Consider the following 18447-nt stretch of genomic DNA (forward strand, 5'->3'; position numbering starts at 1 on the left):
TTTAAGATTCATTCGTAAATTTCCGATTCGTCTGGACGTCACTTTAATTAACGATATTAATTACTTAAACGGAACAGTATTTTCATAAATATTAATCGCATCAAAAAGGTTTCACTTACTTTCTTATCGTTTGTGATGCAGAATTTAATTCTTTCCAAAAAGGATATAAAACATTTTTGCTAAAAGATTCATTGACATTTGTCAGCGACTTAGCAGATGTTACAACTAGTTAAATCAGACAATTTCTAGAGTCCTACAAACCACTTAGGAAATTTCATATCTCCTAAAAGGTGAAACAGAATTGCATTTCGAAACACTCTACCAAACGAGAAACTATTAAGACATTTTGACCAAAGAGGACTGAACGTCCTTTTCCGTATTATAATGGACGAACGAAATCTGAGCGGAAGTTGGTTTTCGAGTGACTCTGAAATTTTGTATCGTTCGTGAATGAAATTTGACCGACTACGGTTCGGGCGAACTAGAATAAGTAAAATTTCTCTGTAACTTTTCAATCTACGACCGTGAAGTACGTTATTACCGCGACGGGATTCGGAAGATTGTAGCCAGCCGCGCAAAAGAGAGCGAGAAGTACTGTTAGCCAGAGCGTAGAGGTAGTTTGAGCACTGGTGGACTGTGGATGTGTTTTGTGCCGCAGATGTACATGCAGGAGCTCACCAAGCAGCGCGAGATGCTCTACACCGTCGAGCTGGTATGTCACATACCCAATCTAGTTTAATAAGTCGACCTCGCTAAACCGAACGAATCGAATTTCATGAACTTTAAACTGCTCGCCGACTCCCGGCGGTCGTTGTCGATCGAGTCAGCCCGACCATCGATCAATTGAATCTTACACGAGGCGCGTTTTTTCTTCACCGATCGCGGATTCCGCGGCGGATCGCTGAGATTCGATCGATCGATACGATCGATGACGATCAGCTGAGTTTGGACGGCGAGTTTAATGCTGTCACGTTTGATGCGAGTTCGAGACTAATCTGCACACGTTGATTTCTCCGGGGATGGGCACGTTCGAGTGAATTTCTGATTTAAATACGTCTGATATACCGAATATGTGTACTCGATTCTTAGAATGAGTTGTAATAATGATACAAAGTATTATTTGCATTTTTAAAGGATTTACATCTATTTTTGTGACTGAATATCGAGGAATAAAAAATACATCGTCATTTGAAGTAGTGATTTAACTTTACTTTCAAATTTAGATACAAATTGAATTGTTTATAAAATTTCTGTAGGTCTTAAGAAAAACATAGCACTAGATCTGACTCTGTTGATAATTCTACAATAAACTTTTATCGAATCTAATAGTTCAACTATCAGCAAATTATCGAAGTATTCGAATACTTTCAGAATTATATTCCGCCCATCCCTGGAATACTCGTCGAAGATATACGAAAACACTTCGAGATCTTCCACGAACGATCGACAAATGAATGCGTCTAACAAGATTGTTCGCGAGCAACGACAATAACCGCTATTCGAGGCCTTCGCGATTGATATTCTTTTGAGGACTTTTCTGGTAAAAATCGCGCCATTTTGGAAGCGATTTCTGACGACTCGTCTTCATTGCAGTGTAAACTACATTAGAATATTTTTGGTTTCAACAAAATCACATTAAATAGTCTGTCTAGCTTCAAATTAGAATCCTTATTCCCGCCATTTTGACATTCTTAACTGAATTGCGATTTTATCGCGTAATTTTGGCATTTAAGTTTGGAAAAGCATCAAAACCGTTGTTGAAGGGATGCTTTTACAAATATGGTGTGTTTAAAAACTCTTAAACGTAATTTTTACGATACCAAAGACTTTAATTAGTCGATCGAGGCTGGCGAAGCTTTCAGCGCCAACGAAATATCGAAATTCGCTTCCAAAGGGCTAACCATTGGTACCCGGAAACCCAGAACGATATCATCTGCATTAATATTCGCTTTCCAAGAGATTTACATTCATTAACCAGCCCCGCGATGACGATATAACACAGTTCGTGATCAGTCATTTGCATCGTAGGCGCTTTTCTTCACTTTGTGATCATATCGACATCAAAAGCCGTTCGGAGGCCGATCGGAACCCCTTGCATCTCGCGATACTGATCGACAAGTTTTCTAAAATTACGATCTCGGAGAAAAAACCGAAAACAATTGGGAAATAAGAGTCAGCGAAGTGTCGTTTGAAAGTTGAGTGATTATTTAGCAAATGAGCCACCACACTAATCTTGATAAGATCGAAATAAGGTTGTTGAAATAATATAAACTCTAAATAGAAAACACTCAAAAGAAAATGCCTTTGCATGCAACATTACTGAGAGTCAAGATTTCGTTCCTTCCTCGATAATTCTGAGAATATTCGGGGGATTCGTAATACTCCTTGATGTAGAACAGTCAGGAGGTAGTTAAACGTGCTTATGACCTTATGACCCTCTGAACATCAGTAGAAACCCAAAGCTCACTATATTTCCATATATGCGATATGCGATCCATTGACTCATTTTCTAAATAATTACCGAAAATTGCAAGACAGTGTTCGAGGCGAAAAAAAGAAACCAGGAAACGTTTGCCGCGAAAGCAACGATCGGATCGCGCGAACCGAAAACAGCCATTGGTGTAGCTGAATTATTGAACGGAGTGTGATTGGGTAACAGTTGCACGGTATTTTGAACAAAAGATATCGATCTACGAGGCGATGTTTACAATTGCATCCCGTGTACACACCACTGTCATGCGTAGCTTCTCTGAAAAGTATTTGGGACGGTTGTAGAGTTTGTCGTAGTCCGTGCGTGCCAAAAGTTGTTGCTTCCAACGAAATTCACGAGACGTCCTCGTCTTTGTTGAGCCTGCATGAACATACCTCCCCGTTCCCGTCTTCCTTTCTCTCGTTCAATGGTTTCGTTGGTCGTCCTAGGAGAGGGAGAGAAGGAGGCAGCATATGGCGTTGGTACGGGCGCTCGAGAATCGTCGAAAGATGGAAGAACGTGAAAAGAAACGCTTAGAGGCCAGGGCCGAGAGAATAGCGACGAAAGAGAAACGAGCCGAGCAGAGAAAAATGGAGATGGAGCTGATCGAACAGATCAGAAAACCCGTGGAGGATATGGAACTGACAGGTACGCTCTCGGGGTATCCTCGCGCGAGGCAATAGGGGATCTTTGCTACGTGACTGCTCTCCCGTTTCAGATCACAGACCACTGCCAGACCTGAAACGAATACCTGGACTCAAGCTGCCCGGCCAAGCGTTCTCGGACATTGTCATGGTATTCGAGTTTCTGCACAATTTCGGGGAGACTTTGGGCTTCGGTGAGTACCCGTTTACTGCACCTTGCAATCGTCGTTCGAAACGTTCGAAACGAAAACGTACTACAGTATTGTCTCTCTATAGCCGCGCGTTTTCGGATTCTCTATAGACGCGAAGCTATCCCCACTACTTCGTTTGTAATCACCGCGCCGCGACATCGGGTATCGGATATCAAAGAGAAAGCCGAAGAAAAGTCGACGAGCCCCATCCCCCTTGAACGCTCGAGCTTGAAATCAAAGAAAGCCGAATAGACTACTCGTCTCTCAAGTTGCGTGCGCCCGGTCCCGACACGCGCGGCTATAGAGAGACAATACTGTACTTTGAATTTCAACCCTTCATATTTGTAATAATGAGAAGCTGATTCGCAGTAATATATTTAATGCCATTTAATTTTCAACAAAGCAATATACAAAGCTGGAAAGTGAACATTTTCCCATTTAGAACCAAAACGTTGGTCACCGTTTGTATGTGTTAAGTCTATGTTTGATTCCTTCAGACATGGACTCGCTACCGAGTCTGAAGAGTCTCCAGTTGGCGCTCCTCAACGACGAGGAGGCCGAGGAGGAGATGCTGTCGGTGATGACGCATCTGCTGGTGTGCGCGATCGAGGATCCAGGGATCCCGCAGCCGGCACGTCACACGACAGGGCTCGGTCAGAGTCTGCGACAGGCTGACATAACGCACGCGAACATCAGCGAGGTGTTGCGGATCTATCTGTACGCGAACGCGACCGGGGAAGTGAAGGCATTGACCGGCGTCTGTCTCGAACGAGAACGCGACAAGAAGTTCGCCGATCATCATCAAAACGGCGGCGACTACGCCTCGACTTGTTCGGGAAAGAACGCCCAGTTCTACGAACATCTGCACAATAACGAGACGTGGAAGATGTCCGAGAGGCTGAGGGACAAGCCTTTCTTGGCGCTGAATCCGACGCACAAGGCGCAGATGCTCGCATTCCTCTGCAACGAGCTGTTGCAAAACAAGGCTGTGATCAGGCAGATCGAGGGAAGCTTAGAGACGGTAGCTCAGCTCAGGAAAGAGAGATTCGTCTTGGACACCAAGATCAGGAAGTGAGTAACCCTTTCTAACCCAGCTTCGTTTATCGATAATTGTTCTTAAACAAGATTGATGTCGACCGTAACCCCCCTGTTTGCCCGCAGACTCAGACAATTGCACAGTCGAAAGGTCCGTATGGAAGCGGTCGGCGTGATCGTGAACAAAACCGGCGACACTATCACTATAGAGAAGAAGGAGGTCGACGACGAGAGCAACACGACTTCGACGGCGGTGGGAACGACACCCACGCCGGATGAGATTCATCACGAGGATGAGGTCGAAGACATGTCCGAGAACGAGAGCGAAGGGACTCAGCCTGAAGAGGTTTGCATAGAACTTGTTTATACTTTCAATTTCTAGGGGGAAATACGACTAGGCTGTTTACTTTTTATTTTGAAAACGCTCGAAAAGTAAATAGTAAATGAGATAGTCGTATTTCTTCACCTATAAGGTACACCAAAATGATTGAGTAAACTGTTGTAATTCTTGAGTTGTCAGGTCTAGGGCGTAAATACTTTAATGCTTAATATCTTTCATATAAAATGTACTTGATTGTCCGTGATTTAGGAGGAAGACAAAAATTTATCCGGCGAGGAGCTCGGCAAGAAACTGGACAAACTGTTGAAACAATCGGAGGAGCAACTGCAGAAGCTGAACAGCTCTTCGAAGCAGCTTCGAGCGCACATATTCGGCCAGGACAGGTACTGGAGAAGATATTGGGAGCTAGCATGCGCTGGTGGCATCTTCATAGAAGCTATGGAGAGCGCTGAACCGGAAGTTCTGGAGCTGCAGGCCGAGTTGGACGAAAAGTACAAAGACATGCCAGTGGAGGAGAAGCCCGAGGCGAAGCAAGAGGACACGAAAACGAACACCGAGAACCGGGAGAACGAAGCACCGAACAACGTGAAAGAGGAGAAGAAGTTTAACTCGAACGAGCAAGAGGAGGACGTGAAGCCGCTGGTGGATAAAGCGAAATCCGAAATCGAAGATATTAATTGCAAGAAGGAACACGTGCAGAACTGCGGTTCGGAGAACTCGACGAAGGTAAAAGAGGAGAAGAAGCACGACGTCGACGGTATGACCGACGCGAAGACCAACGTCACGTCGGAGGAAATTAAACAGGAGACAGAAGTAGTCAGCATGGACGTAGACATGAAAGAAGAAACGAAGAAAGAGCACGAAGACATGGACGAAGACATGAAACCAGTTAGAATAATGGAAGATAAAATTTGTGAGACAATACCTAACGGTGATAAATACAATCACGTCAACAATCTTCACAACGGCAAAGAGTTAAATGGAACATTTATTTCCAGTAAGATACATTCCCCGTTCGATTTTAATGCTCGTGTACCTGGAACATTTTCGGTACTTACGTCGATAATTGCAGATAACAGCAACGAGTTCAATTGGTTTTCGATTCTGCCGCGCGAGACATGCGACACTCCGGGACCGAGTACGAAACAAATTTTCGGAATAGCTGAACCAACCGAGCTGAGAATCCCCGTTTTTCCCCCTCCAGCTAGTCCGAATTATGATAGGTGCGATAGCCCCGCGCCCTTGATTTTAACCCAAGACGAAGCGGCACAGCTAGAGTACCTAAAAGTCCACGGTCTACCGCCCCCTGGAGAAGCCAAACCGGTACCAAAAGGTCAGTATACAAAATTTGACGCTACCCAGGAGAAAAGATCCGGGACAAGGGATTTACTAACGCGTCCTGTTGTCGATTTTTAGATCTACGATACGGCTGGTGGAGAATAACGGACGTGGACACGTTTCAAGAGCTGCTGGAACACCTTCATTCGCGCGGCGTACGCGAGAAAGAACTGAAACGTACTACGTGGGCGACGATGGAGTCGTTCCTGGCTGTCACAGGCAGGATCAACGTTGACCCCGGCAATCTTACTGCCACCGAGATGCAACAGACCCCCGACGAGCTCGATACACTCATTCCTCAACCAGACAACCCGGAAACATGGAGCGAGCAAGTCGCGTTACGCGTGGACGCGCAGCTTTTGGAGCAGGTCGAGGCTCTCGAAGACAAGGTCGCCAATGCCAGCATGCAGGTCAAAGGCTGGAAGCTTCCTCCGCGGGCGGGAACCGAGGAGGCCGAAGAAATCGAAAAGTTGAACGAAATGGAGAAGATCAGTGCGGTAGAACAGGCACGACAAAGGTTACTGTCTCTGGAAGCCGCCATTGAGAGGAGATACTTGAAGCCACCGTTAGGTGTTTGGTAAGAGGACATACGATGCTACATTTCTGTTTAATTGGAGCAACTGAAGTTGGATCAAAGTGAACTGACCTTTCAAGATTGGTTCCTTGATTAACAAGCGTAAAAAGACTAGTGGTAGAAAGTATTGGCATCAATCTTAAAGAGTATATTTTCAGTAAAGAATTTTTCTCTAGAAAATACGTAGGATTTTGGGTGTATGTCTATTCACCAAAAATTTTTTAATTTAATTTTTTAATAACTTTTTAAGGAAGCCTAAATCAACAAATTGATATTCTTGATTTTGGTCTTATTTTGGCCTCTAGAATCTCTCATTAAAATTTGTTCCCAGGGGGTGGTCGAACACCCTGTATACGCGACAATAACTGTCTTTTTAGTGTAACCAGTTCATTTTGTTCCGACTATAGCACCGTGTGTCGAGTGGAATATTGATTTGTGCCTTTTGCATTGCAGCACGGGGGATCCAAATTTGGCAGCGTTGAAGGCAGAACAAGCAGCGGCCGCAAACGCCAACTCGAATAACTCAGATCCGAGCAATCAGACGCCGGCGCCTCAAGAAGAAACAACACCGAGAGGGCTGAACAACTGGCGTGATGCAACAGCTCGAGCTCACACGTCGGCTCAGCTCGCCATGGCACTTTACATGTTGGAGGCAAGCATCGCCTGGGACAAGAGCATCATGAAGGCTGTGAGTCTAACACCAGCTAGAAACTCGATCTGCGTCAAGCTACGAAACCGCTGCGTCTCACTCAAAGCTACCAATCAGTACAATCAGCTATTGACTACTTCTCAGGCCTCTGTGGGTATTCGCACTAACTTACTAACCAAAACTGTCCTTTATTTTCTGCCTAACTCTCGCCCTTCCCGCAACGGTGGACCACAGAGAGCATATCGCTTTCATTGATAATTGTTTAAAGGATTTAGTGAAAGATTATAGTGTTTGTTCACGTCAAACGAAATGCTCTTCGCGTGGCACTTTCCACAAATACATGTATACATATATACATCCAGTGTCAGGAAATATTTTTAGAAGTATAGTGACATTTTTGCGGGTGCGAACAATGCGGCAGTTGTATTTGCGAATTTTTATCGTTTGTTCAAATCCCTACGATTAATACTGGATGTGCTTTGGCAACACGAGCGTTGACAAGCCGAAGACAAGTTTTCTAGAAAGCTGCTATAAACGAAAAACAGAAATAATATATCAATACATCCAATGGTGGTTAGAGTCTAACGTAACGGTAGCATGCAAGAAGAATATGCCGCTTATCTTGTCTACTAATTTTTTCCTTTAATGCTTCGTATTTTTCCTTTTGTAGAGTTTTTCTGCTTCCACCCTTTATTTATCACAACTGCTGATTGGCATTATGTGCAAAATATTTTGAACAAAATATCCAATTACTTTTATGCTAATTTGAAGAAATTTTAATTTATCCGTCCCGACTTCGACGCATCGAAATTGAAGTTTTAAATGCTTTGCGTTGGTTCCTTTAAGCAAATATATCTATACACCAAGCTTATCCTACTTTGTTTTTATTGTTTGAATAATGTATCTGATTTTTATACATTAACCTTTATTGCATTTAATATGGTTTTTAATTTTAAACGCTTGGTTAATAATATAGCGCTGAAATAATAAATTTCTTTGGTTTAATCCGAGTAGACGTTTCGACTTTAAATGGAGAGTTTTTCTTTCTATTTGTTACAGAATTGTCAGTTTTGTCACAGCGGAGATAACGAAGACAAATTGCTACTGTGTGATGGCTGTGACCGCGGCTACCATACTTACTGTTTCCGTCCAAAAATGGAAAACATTCCTGATGGTGACTGGTAAGTAATCGCATTCTAAATGTTCAAGACGTTTTATCGCGACGTCATCTTCAATCGAAACGATCGTTTCCAGGTATTGTCACGAATGCATGAACAAAGCAACAGGGGAACGAAATTGTTTGGTATGTGGAAAAAGAGTTGGTAAAAACTTAGTGCTATGTGAACTCTGCCCACGTGCTTATCATACCGACTGCCACAATCCTGTTATGCCAAAAGTGAGTGAACATTGCCGTCCCGACTATTCGCACAACCGCGATCAATTTTACCAAATGTGATAAACTACATCCGTTTGTTTCGTTCACTTACGTGTGTCGTACTTTCAGATGCCAAGGGGAAAATGGTATTGTTCTAATTGCCACAGTAAACAACCAAAGAAGAGAAATAGTAGTCGAAGGAGTCATACCAAAGGCGGAGGCACCAGAGAAAGTGAAAGTTCTGACCATCCACCAGCTAGGTGATTACGTTAAAAACAAACAAACATTGTCGACTCGCTGACTTAACGACGTTTCATACGAATGTACAAGTAGACAAACAAACAGCTACCAAGCTAAAACCATGATTTAATAACGTTCAGCGAACGTAAACGATGAACGAATAACTTTCAATCGAATAAGAACAAAAAAAAAAAAAAAAAAATAACGTTTTAAAACGAACGAACATGCACTGCTCTCATGCGATTATACCGAACTTATATATCCTCGGCCCGTGTTATGCACTCGTCGAAAATTATTGTTGTAAGGAATTTAAGTATTTATACTCTATGCAGGGTGTTCCACGATAGGTTAGTTTATAATCACGCTTCCACGTAAACGCAAGTCGTCGTTAAGTAGGTTTTCCCTCGTTCGAGCGAAGTTCTATGCCCCGTGAATAAAGAATCTTGTTAGGTCCCATCGTCGGGACGCCCTGTACCTCGTACAGCGTGTTGCTTAACGATCAGCGACTATGGGACGGGGTATTTTCTTAGAGAATTCGTCGTAACGGTGTAGAGCTGCGTTCAGGTTCTATGGTTACTCGAAAATGTAAAAAAAATAAATAAATAAATAAAATACGAAAATGGGCGAAAAGGGCGAGAGGAAAAAAAGCGAGACAAAAAAGTACATAGAATGAAAGACAGAGAGTCAGAAAGACGAAATATTCCATCGAGAACAACGTACCCGTCTCAGGCGGAAAACACACGCTCGAGTCTTATGCATTCGTCCAGAAGCTTTTGCGACGGGAAACACCTCCTGCAAAGAGGAAGCTAATCGTGCAAATAATTTCTCTGTTGTTTTGCGTCGCAGTCCAACGCCGTCAACGGCATCGAACACGCACGTAGAGGACGTCAGTTCGTCGGAACCGGCAACCCCTACCGCCTCGCCACGGAAGGAGGGAAACAATAGGACGCTCACGAAGAAACAACAACGAGAGCTGGCTCCTTGTAAGATGCTACTCGAACAGTTGGAGCAACAGGACGAGGCCTGGCCGTTCCTCTTACCGGTGAACACCAAACAGTTCCCGACCTACAAGAAAATCATTAAAACGCCCATGGATCTCAGTACGATCAAGAAGAAATTGCAGGACTCCGTGTAAGTTGCACGCGTACCAACGACTACCTAGTTAACTAAAGTTCTTACTAAAAAAAAAGTTCATTTAAAAATAAAAAAAAAAAAAAAAACACGTCTAAGATCTAGCAAAAGCTCTCTCTAACTTGATCTCGTCAGCTTCGATCGACACAAAAAAAAAACACTTGGACAAATCCGAAAAACATGTTCCAACGAGTGCTTCTCGATACAGGTACAAGTCTCGCGAAGAGTTTTGCGCCGATGTCAGACAGATGTTCATCAACTGCGAGGTATTCAACGAGGACGACAGTCCCGTGGGGAAGGCCGGACACGGGATGCGCAGTTTCTTCGAAATGCGTTGGACCGAGATTACCGGGGTGCCGCCAGCGCAGCAGCACCCACAAACGCATAGCTGAGGATCGGTTCGATCTCGCAACACCTGCAACAGTTTTGCCCACTTCTACTACTAAGAGAGGTAGTGTGTCCATGGAACAATCGCCTGGGAGTCGTCCAAGAGTGACCGAAACCGAGACCTTCGTTCCCATGCATTGTCGACCTCGTTCTAGCGGTCGACCGAACGCAAACTCGATAGAAACTCCGTATACGCGGGCAATATCAACGTGCGCGCGCTCCGTTCGCCTCCCCTGAACCCTCCCGACGCTCGTTTCTCGCTGTGATCGACGCTCGCGTGGGCGCTCCTCGTGTTCTAATCTACTCGATGGTCGAATCTTAAGGTCGTCGCACGCTTCACTACGCAGCGAACGAACAGCAACGATTGCCAGCATATTTCTCTATTAGGGCGTGGAGACCATAAATTATTGCGCGTTTCGGTAGTCGCTTAGCTTCCTAGTCGTTTCTAAATCGTCCATCGAAATGAAATAGACGTCCTGACCCTCTATAACCGATGCTAACGTTTGCTTCTGGGGGGAATATAGTAAGTCCTCGACTTTCACAATTCATTTTTTCCTGCGATTTCTTTGCAAGTTAAATTGTATGAATGTGATGTATTACTAGGAGAAGAAAAGATGAGTCACACGCTAAGAGTAATGTGGTACCGTGAATGAGGGGGACAATTTTGAGTAACTCTGTTGCTTGCATAAATTGTTAGCCACGGACCTTACGAAGGCTGACTGAAACGCTCAATATCGCAATTCTTTCTCTTTACAATACATCTGATATACAATCTTTGGTTCGGGAGTTAATTAAAATTGCACAGATCCATATATGGAAACTAAAGAGAAGAGGATATTGGTGTAATATGTATATACATACACGTACACAAAATATGTATAAAGACTTGAGTGGGAGCGTAACCGCGTAACTCGAGGACTTGCTGTATCGATAAACAATTGCATTTGTATTTATTTTTATTACTCGGTTTGTTTATTTTTAGGACTAGTTGCAAAGACAACCAAGTCGTTAGCTGTTTCCACGTCGTTATTGAAAATGAAATTGGAATTCTGTAATTCACTGCATAATACTTTGAGTATAATTCCATCAACTAATGGCACTTTGCCTTGACTTTTTGCATTCAGAGAACTAGCATAGTCTTGCGGAAGAATGTAATTATCTTCAAAATGATGGTAGAAAACCATAGATCATCAAGCTTGAAATTATGTTTTATTGCAGCTATTACTTAATGAATTAAGGTTTTGAAATGCGCAATATTTTCTGGGACACCCTAATACACAATTTAAATACGATTATGCTCGTTTGTCGACAGCAACGCTACCCATCCATACGAAATGTCGATGAAATTAGTAAAAAAAAAAATTACATATATCTTCTAAACGCGTAACAAAAGTTCAATGAAATATGACTCACGGAACAATATACGATATGGAGCATACACAGTGATGTGAATAATTTTAATTTTTAATTTTTTTTTATTTAATGGCTTAGTCTTATTAAAAAGCTAAAACAGAATTGCAAGAAATACGATTGAAGTTCAACCAACAAGGTTATGTCGCAATCACGTTATAGCAAATACACAAATCATTATTACGAATTCTATACATATGATTGAAAAAACTCAAGACTAACTATGAAACCAGCTTTAGTGATTGTGAAGAAAAACAGGCTCAAGATGTTTGGTCACTACATTTGAAGTATAGATGGATATTTAGAGTCACACTGCTTGTGCCTCTTTCATATATATTTATTTGATTGTTATATTTTAATTACATATTTAACAATGTCTTAAGATTAAAATTAATAACCGTTTCAAAATTTACAAGTATATATGCCTCCTTAATGTATTGTTCAATGGTCTGTTGACCCTATGTGGTTAACAAAAAGGAGATTAAATCGATTCAATTATGTACAGGGTATATCATAACATTTGGGAGCCATTTTGGTGGTAGATTGGTAACATAAAAACAATGTAAATAGTTTAAAAACCACAGAATCAGGCTTTCTTTCAATATTCATTTTTAGAAAGGTGTTAAACTATCCATTTCATTACCTCAATACCTCCAGAGATTAAATACTTCTGATTGTTTCTAACACATAAAAAATTACAGAAATATAGATATATTAAGTTCTTGTATTACATAAGAGAACAAAATAGACTACCTTATAGAATAACACAACCAACAATAGAATCAATTATAGACGGTTATAACTTAGGAACAATATCAAATATGGAATATGTTTATATGAACTTTCTGCATTGTTTTTAATTTCCAAGACCCTCATCAATACAACTTTCACATATTATGATACACTCTGTATATACTTTTGTAGAACCATAAGTTGTGAAAAGTATAACAATATCAAAGCAGAAGGGAAACCCTGATGCAAGATAGCATAGTTTTCAAACAATTATCTACATGTATATCATATAAAATTCATGTTTTGGTTTTTTTAATAGTAGACTTTTATATACCCATTAGTATAATTTTCTCCTTTCTTCTTTGTCCGGTAATATGAATATCATAGCTATTTCCTCCAGTATAAATTTTGCTATGAACTACTTGCAGAGATTCAATAAAACAGAGTATACTGAGCAATGTTCACAATATGAGAGGAATCTGTTTGTTTGTCAATACAATATCCTGACCAATAGTGAAATAACTTTATCTCCAATGCAACACTGGCTCCTTTCTTGCAGTTAAATAAAAACTTATAGATTTCATGTGGAGTGGTTTGGGAAAGACTATGTCCTCAGAACTGGCCCCTCCAATAATGTTTTAACCCTTTTTCCATTTAGAATGCTAGTAATGCAATGTATAAATTTACGAAACGTAAAATCTGACAAATTCTGTAAAGTAATAAATCGATGTATATCCTTTTCACAGCAGACAAGTAATCGTGTACTTTTCATGAAAATTCTGTTTTCAAACGCCGAGTTGGCGTGAAAAAAAAGCGTTAAAAACAATTATCGGATTAAAGAAATATATGGAGAGTGATGGGGTTGGTTCTGTTGCAAATAGTGCTAATACGTGATACGCGCGGCTCGGAAGTTACCATTCGTTCGCTTTGTCAAAGCGTGTGACAACTTTTGATTGTTTCGATATTCTTGGCGAATGTTTTTTAAAGGCTTGTACGTTACCTTTCCGTATCATTCAGCGAGAGGAACTTTTCGATACTCGTCGAGAATGCTTCCGCCAAACGAATTTCCATTTAACCTCGCAGGGGTTGTTGGCACGCGATGTGGTTAATTCGGGAAGCTTTATCGACGAGGCACCGGAAGTCGCACGAGACAGAAATCCAACGCGGTAGATTACGTTTCGCGATTCTGGAGCTTCTCGAGAGACCGACGCGATTCGCGGACGGGAGACGTTTTAACTTCCGTTTTGCGTGGCGAAACCGAACAGGAAGGAAACACGATGTGCGAAATGGTCACTGTACTTACCGAGAATTAACGAGTTAAATTTTGCCTAAGCGAACACACGATGTAATTTGCGATTGTATTATACAGGCTTAGCGTCGAAGAGTCGGCAAAAGAAATATTTTGCAAATTAATGAATGTGAGAGAAAAAAATAAAAAAAAAAAAGCAGAAAATATGTGTATGTACGTACACATGAATGTATAAATATGAATATAGTGTATATGTATACTATATAGATAGTCACATGAAAACATTGCAACACTCACACGCGAACACATTTGCCCACGAAAACGTCAGCACGATGAAAGGGGTAATATTTGCTGCAGAGTAAGATACAATAGAATGACAAACGGAGTCAATCTTCCAATTAAGGACGAAGTTAATGCCATTCCACGAATTCTTTTCCCTTTTTTTTTTCTTTTTGTTCCTCGTTCGCTTTGGCCTTTGTTTGCACTAAAATCACGAGTGAACAAATGCTCATCGGTTGGACTGGAACGATTGCAATAAATAAAACCGATAGATCGACGCGGACGTTGACTAAAGGAACTACAGTATTTTAAACATGTCCGATACAATTGGGCTTTTCGTTAGGCGGAACAGGCGTTGCTTTATGTTGAAAACCTTTAATCGCAGTGTGATTTGGTCCTCTTTAAGGGAAAAATACAACTATCCTATTTTCTTTTTTATTTGTTATATGAATTTATCGCGAGATGAAATAAATTAGAAAAACATGTAAAGTACAAGTAAATAATTATAAAGATGAATACACTTCACTTCATATATGAAACTGTATAACAATTTGCTTCATACAGATATAAATATTATTTTAAATTATATTTTTATTTATCACCAAAAGAGACCAAAATACTGTGGTCAAAAGCTTTCAAAAGAAAGACATCCTTGTTCAGAGCAGCGAACAGTCTAATTTCATTCAGCAAACAATCAATTACTTAAATCATTTACATTTCACAATAATAATCGTTAACATGTACAGTGCAACGTTGCTTCCGCCGTTGGAAAGCATACATTGTTTACAGTCATTATTTTATTCACTGCCGAAACGAACTTCCTAATAAGCAATATGTGACAGTGTTGGGCAAATTTAAATTAAAGTTTGACGAAATTGTTAGTCACTTGCATCATCGACTGAGTTAATAAATTATTCTCGACGTCGAGTCGAGAACATTGGAAATTTCTGTATCGTACATTTACAAACTTCAACTATTTCAGAATATATTCTTGGGGATTTATTTTGAAAGTCTGAAGAATGTTTTTGATCTTGAGGAATATATTCTTAAATAGTTAAAGTTTGTAAATGCGTGAGATAGAAATTTTGTAGATAAGAACTAATAATTTAATTAACGACGGCGACTAACTTAACATAATCAATATCGTCGATTTCTCGTGGTTGATGGATTTCAGTAACCGATTAATTCCGGCTAAATTTTTTTCCGATTACCATCTGTTCGAGAAAGATTTAGTCGATCGATGCCCAACCCTGAGGATGCGAACACAAGTGCAACCTTTGTAAACACTTACGAATACGTGGCTGGTAAACACGAATTATTTAACAATGCGTAATACTCGATGCACAAAGAATTGCGAGCATTCCCCACATTTTTCGTTCCTTCGCGATTGTATTCCGACAAATGTAATTCCTCATACATATTTCGATATCATGTTCGTAAGCAATATCGACGAATTCGATGGGAATCGTCAGCGATTGCGTGCACGTCGTCGAATGGCAAGTCGTTTTTAACGAAGAGTTGCGTGTCTCGTGGCAGAGCGATCGTGTTTACGTTTCTCGAGAATGAACGGCAGTTTTATACTCCGTGGCGCCCAATTAGTGTCGCATACGACGTGTAAGTGTTCTCGAATTTTTATCCGCGGCGAGCTCCCCGCGACAGGACCTCGTTATTTATCGATCATTGTTCGCGTAGCGTTGGGAGATTTTTTAAGCGACGTTCGATTTCGAATAAGGTCTAGTAAACGTAATTGTACATCACGCGCGTTTGTACCCGTGGTGAGAAACGACGGGGGACACACATTTTAAACGGATTCTATATCGCGCGTCACAGCGTCCTAAGAAGAGGACGCATGGACAATGGCGTTGGTAGTAATTTCTTGGATTTCCCAGTAAACCCCCCCGCGGTACCTTTATACGCGAAGTGCGATCATCGTGCGACGATGAAAACGATCGACAAGAAACGTTCACGGTAATTCTTGTTTCTTTTCTTTGTTTCCTTTTTTTTTTCGTTTTTTTTTTTTTTTTTTTTAATGTAATTGATGTACATTATTGCTCGTAATAGCGGATAGGTTTACGTAATAAGGAGGATTAAAGGGGAGAGAGACGAAGATGTGGTTCGGTCGTAGTGATTGTGCTAAACATTCGTAGTTTGTAAAAGTATTAGCTAGATTGTAAAAGAGAAATGCGGCGTGAAACGACTACGAGATAAACGATAATTATAAATAATGTGTACGGGGTGCGGCTGAACACGCGAACGCGAATGCACGCCGTGTGCCGTCCTGACGCGATCCAGGAACGTTCGAAACCGGTAAGATCGTAACGAGTAAAACGCGCGTTCATTGACTTCTAACGTAAAACGCTTACTTTGTTATTTAATTCGAGAACGCAACCCGACATACGCTTTGTTTTTTCTTGGAATTTTTGCGGAGCGGACGATCATCGATCGTCTCGCGCGCCTATTTCATTTTATTTCCTGTAGACGATCGCCGGTTCCTGTAAGAACGAACGACGAAGCTGTATTAATATTTTTTTTTTTTTTGATTTGTGAGCGCAACATCGGGGCATTTCGCGATCTTACCGAATAGTTCTTCGGGATCGTACGTCGAGACGCGAACGTACGCGACGAAGATGGTGTAACGTCACTTTATGCACGCCTTGCACCCTCGTATTATAGCCGATGCATTAGACATCTCATACATTCAGACACACCCACCCGCCACCAACAAGAACAACAAGAACAAATAATTTTTTAAGATTCAATTATTATTTAAATAGTACAGTTATATTGTTAGTATGAATAACGACGCTTTTTATACGAATTTTAGTTTTTAACGTCGATCTTATGATATATTATATGGTATAATGATAATGACAATGGTAATAACAATAACGATAAAATGATATCGATAATGGAACAGATTAAAGAGAAACGGAAAAAATGCGCAAATGAGAAAAAGGGCGTACGAGAAAACGATAGAGAGAAAGATAGAGAGTGAGTGTGTGAGACAGAAAGGGTATCGAGAGAGAGACAGAAAGAGAGTGTGTGTTTAAGCTAGATGATTGTCTATAGTATAAACGAAGGCATACGTTAGGTAGCCTCGATGCTATTTAAACAGACTTAATTAATGTATTGCAAATGAATTAATAAAGTGTAAGCGAAGCGTGTATCTGTACAGTGAAATCTTTTTTCTGAATTATTTGGATCGTTCGAATTCGTTGACGGTTTTTAGTTTATTTTCTTTAAGAGTGCTCGGGTCGTAGCGGGTAATAATTGGGTCACGTCGGGTCGAGATCTCGAAAAAATTCCTAATATCCGTGTATCTGAATCTAAAGGCCGCTCGAACAGAATCGTATATTTGAAAACGTTTTTCAAGTGGCTTAAATATTCCCTCGAGCGATTTGATTGTGAATATCTACGTAACTATTCAGCCAACGAAAAGGAATAATGTATATGCATTCGAATTTCCATAACTCGTTGTTCTACCCCACTATCTTGTTCGATTTTGTATTTATCCGTGGCTAGATTGCGAGTGCCTCGTAAGTTATGCTCAACGCGTGTTATTTTCTGCTATCAAAGCGGGAATAACGGACGGTTACATTGATAAATAATAGTTTACTTGAATTGACGATCTATTATAAACTTTAACTATTGCAGAGTTGTTGGTAGAGTACTGTTCTCGAATACTACATAGGCTATCGTGTCCAGATTACACATGTCGGAATTTATTCCCAAAACACAATTATACCTATTTAATAATTAATAGTTTCATGCTTGGATTCATAATCTTTGTATTGTATTTATTGAAAAATAAATTGATGGATTGATAATCCAGTTGTATAAAAAATGAATATGAAAAAGTAATATAACCATCCGACGGTGCACAGACCAAATTAATTTTAAAATTAATTTTATACGCCTTAGCCCATATATCACGAGCGATAGTGGTGTACAGATACCAGTTGTTTTCGGGTACAACCATATAAGGCTGCAAAAAATCTCAACTTATGCGCCTAGCTAGTTGGCTTTGTGATTTTAAAACACTACCCTGAAAGCAAACGCGAAAATTATAATCGATCGCAACTCTAAAAGCAATTATATAATTAATGCAAATTATTCGCAACGTTAGTTATACAGAAAACGCGAATGTCATTAATAGTTCGCAACACTAATGCAATCCACGATCGATGTCTATTCGCGACACTATCCTGGAAGAAAACGCGAAAAATATTCATAATTTTCAATTCTAACAAACTTCGCGACAAGTTCAAATTATTTACAATGCTGTCTTGGAAGTACACACCGGATCAGGAACAACCATATTTTGGTTCGCGTATCAGCTGAAACACAAACTACTATTACAATTACAGATGAGTATGGTGACAAAGTAGTAACGAAAAATGACT

The 18447-nt window shown here is 40.7% G+C and overlaps 1 protein-coding gene across 6 annotated transcripts in view; it reads left to right on the plus strand.

Moving 5' to 3' along the window:
* LOC122405536 (bromodomain adjacent to zinc finger domain protein 2B) overlaps positions 1–17199 on the plus strand; it is a 254071-nt gene extending 236872 nt beyond the window's left edge. For 3 of the 6 annotated variants that reach the window (XM_043410385.1, XM_043410388.1, XM_043410386.1), the window contains 13 exons: positions 659–712; positions 2920–3118; positions 3189–3308; positions 3803–4376; positions 4467–4686; positions 4930–6013; positions 6097–6595; positions 7046–7391; positions 8301–8422; positions 8496–8637; positions 8746–8876; positions 9703–9987; positions 10196–17199. In XM_043410385.1, the coding sequence (XP_043266320.1) occupies positions 659–712; positions 2920–3118; positions 3189–3308; positions 3803–4376; positions 4467–4686; positions 4930–6013; positions 6097–6595; positions 7046–7391; positions 8301–8422; positions 8496–8637; positions 8746–8876; positions 9703–9987; positions 10196–10379 (3960 nt within the window). In that variant the 3' untranslated portion in view covers positions 10380–17199. The remainder of the gene's footprint in view (positions 1–658; positions 713–2919; positions 3119–3188; positions 3309–3802; positions 4377–4466; positions 4687–4929; positions 6014–6096; positions 6596–7045; positions 7392–8300; positions 8423–8495; positions 8638–8745; positions 8877–9702; positions 9988–10195) is intronic. The other 3 variants (XM_043410387.1, XM_043410389.1, XM_043410384.1) reach the window with 2 other exon arrangements.
* The last annotated feature ends 1248 nt before the right edge of the window (positions 17200–18447 follow it).

Source organism: Colletes gigas, unplaced genomic scaffold (genome assembly GCF_013123115.1).
Source record: "Colletes gigas isolate AHSC1104 unplaced genomic scaffold, ASM1312311v1 Colletes_gigas_Sc00004, whole genome shotgun sequence".
NCBI classification, from domain to species: domain Eukaryota; kingdom Metazoa; phylum Arthropoda; class Insecta; order Hymenoptera; family Colletidae; genus Colletes; species Colletes gigas.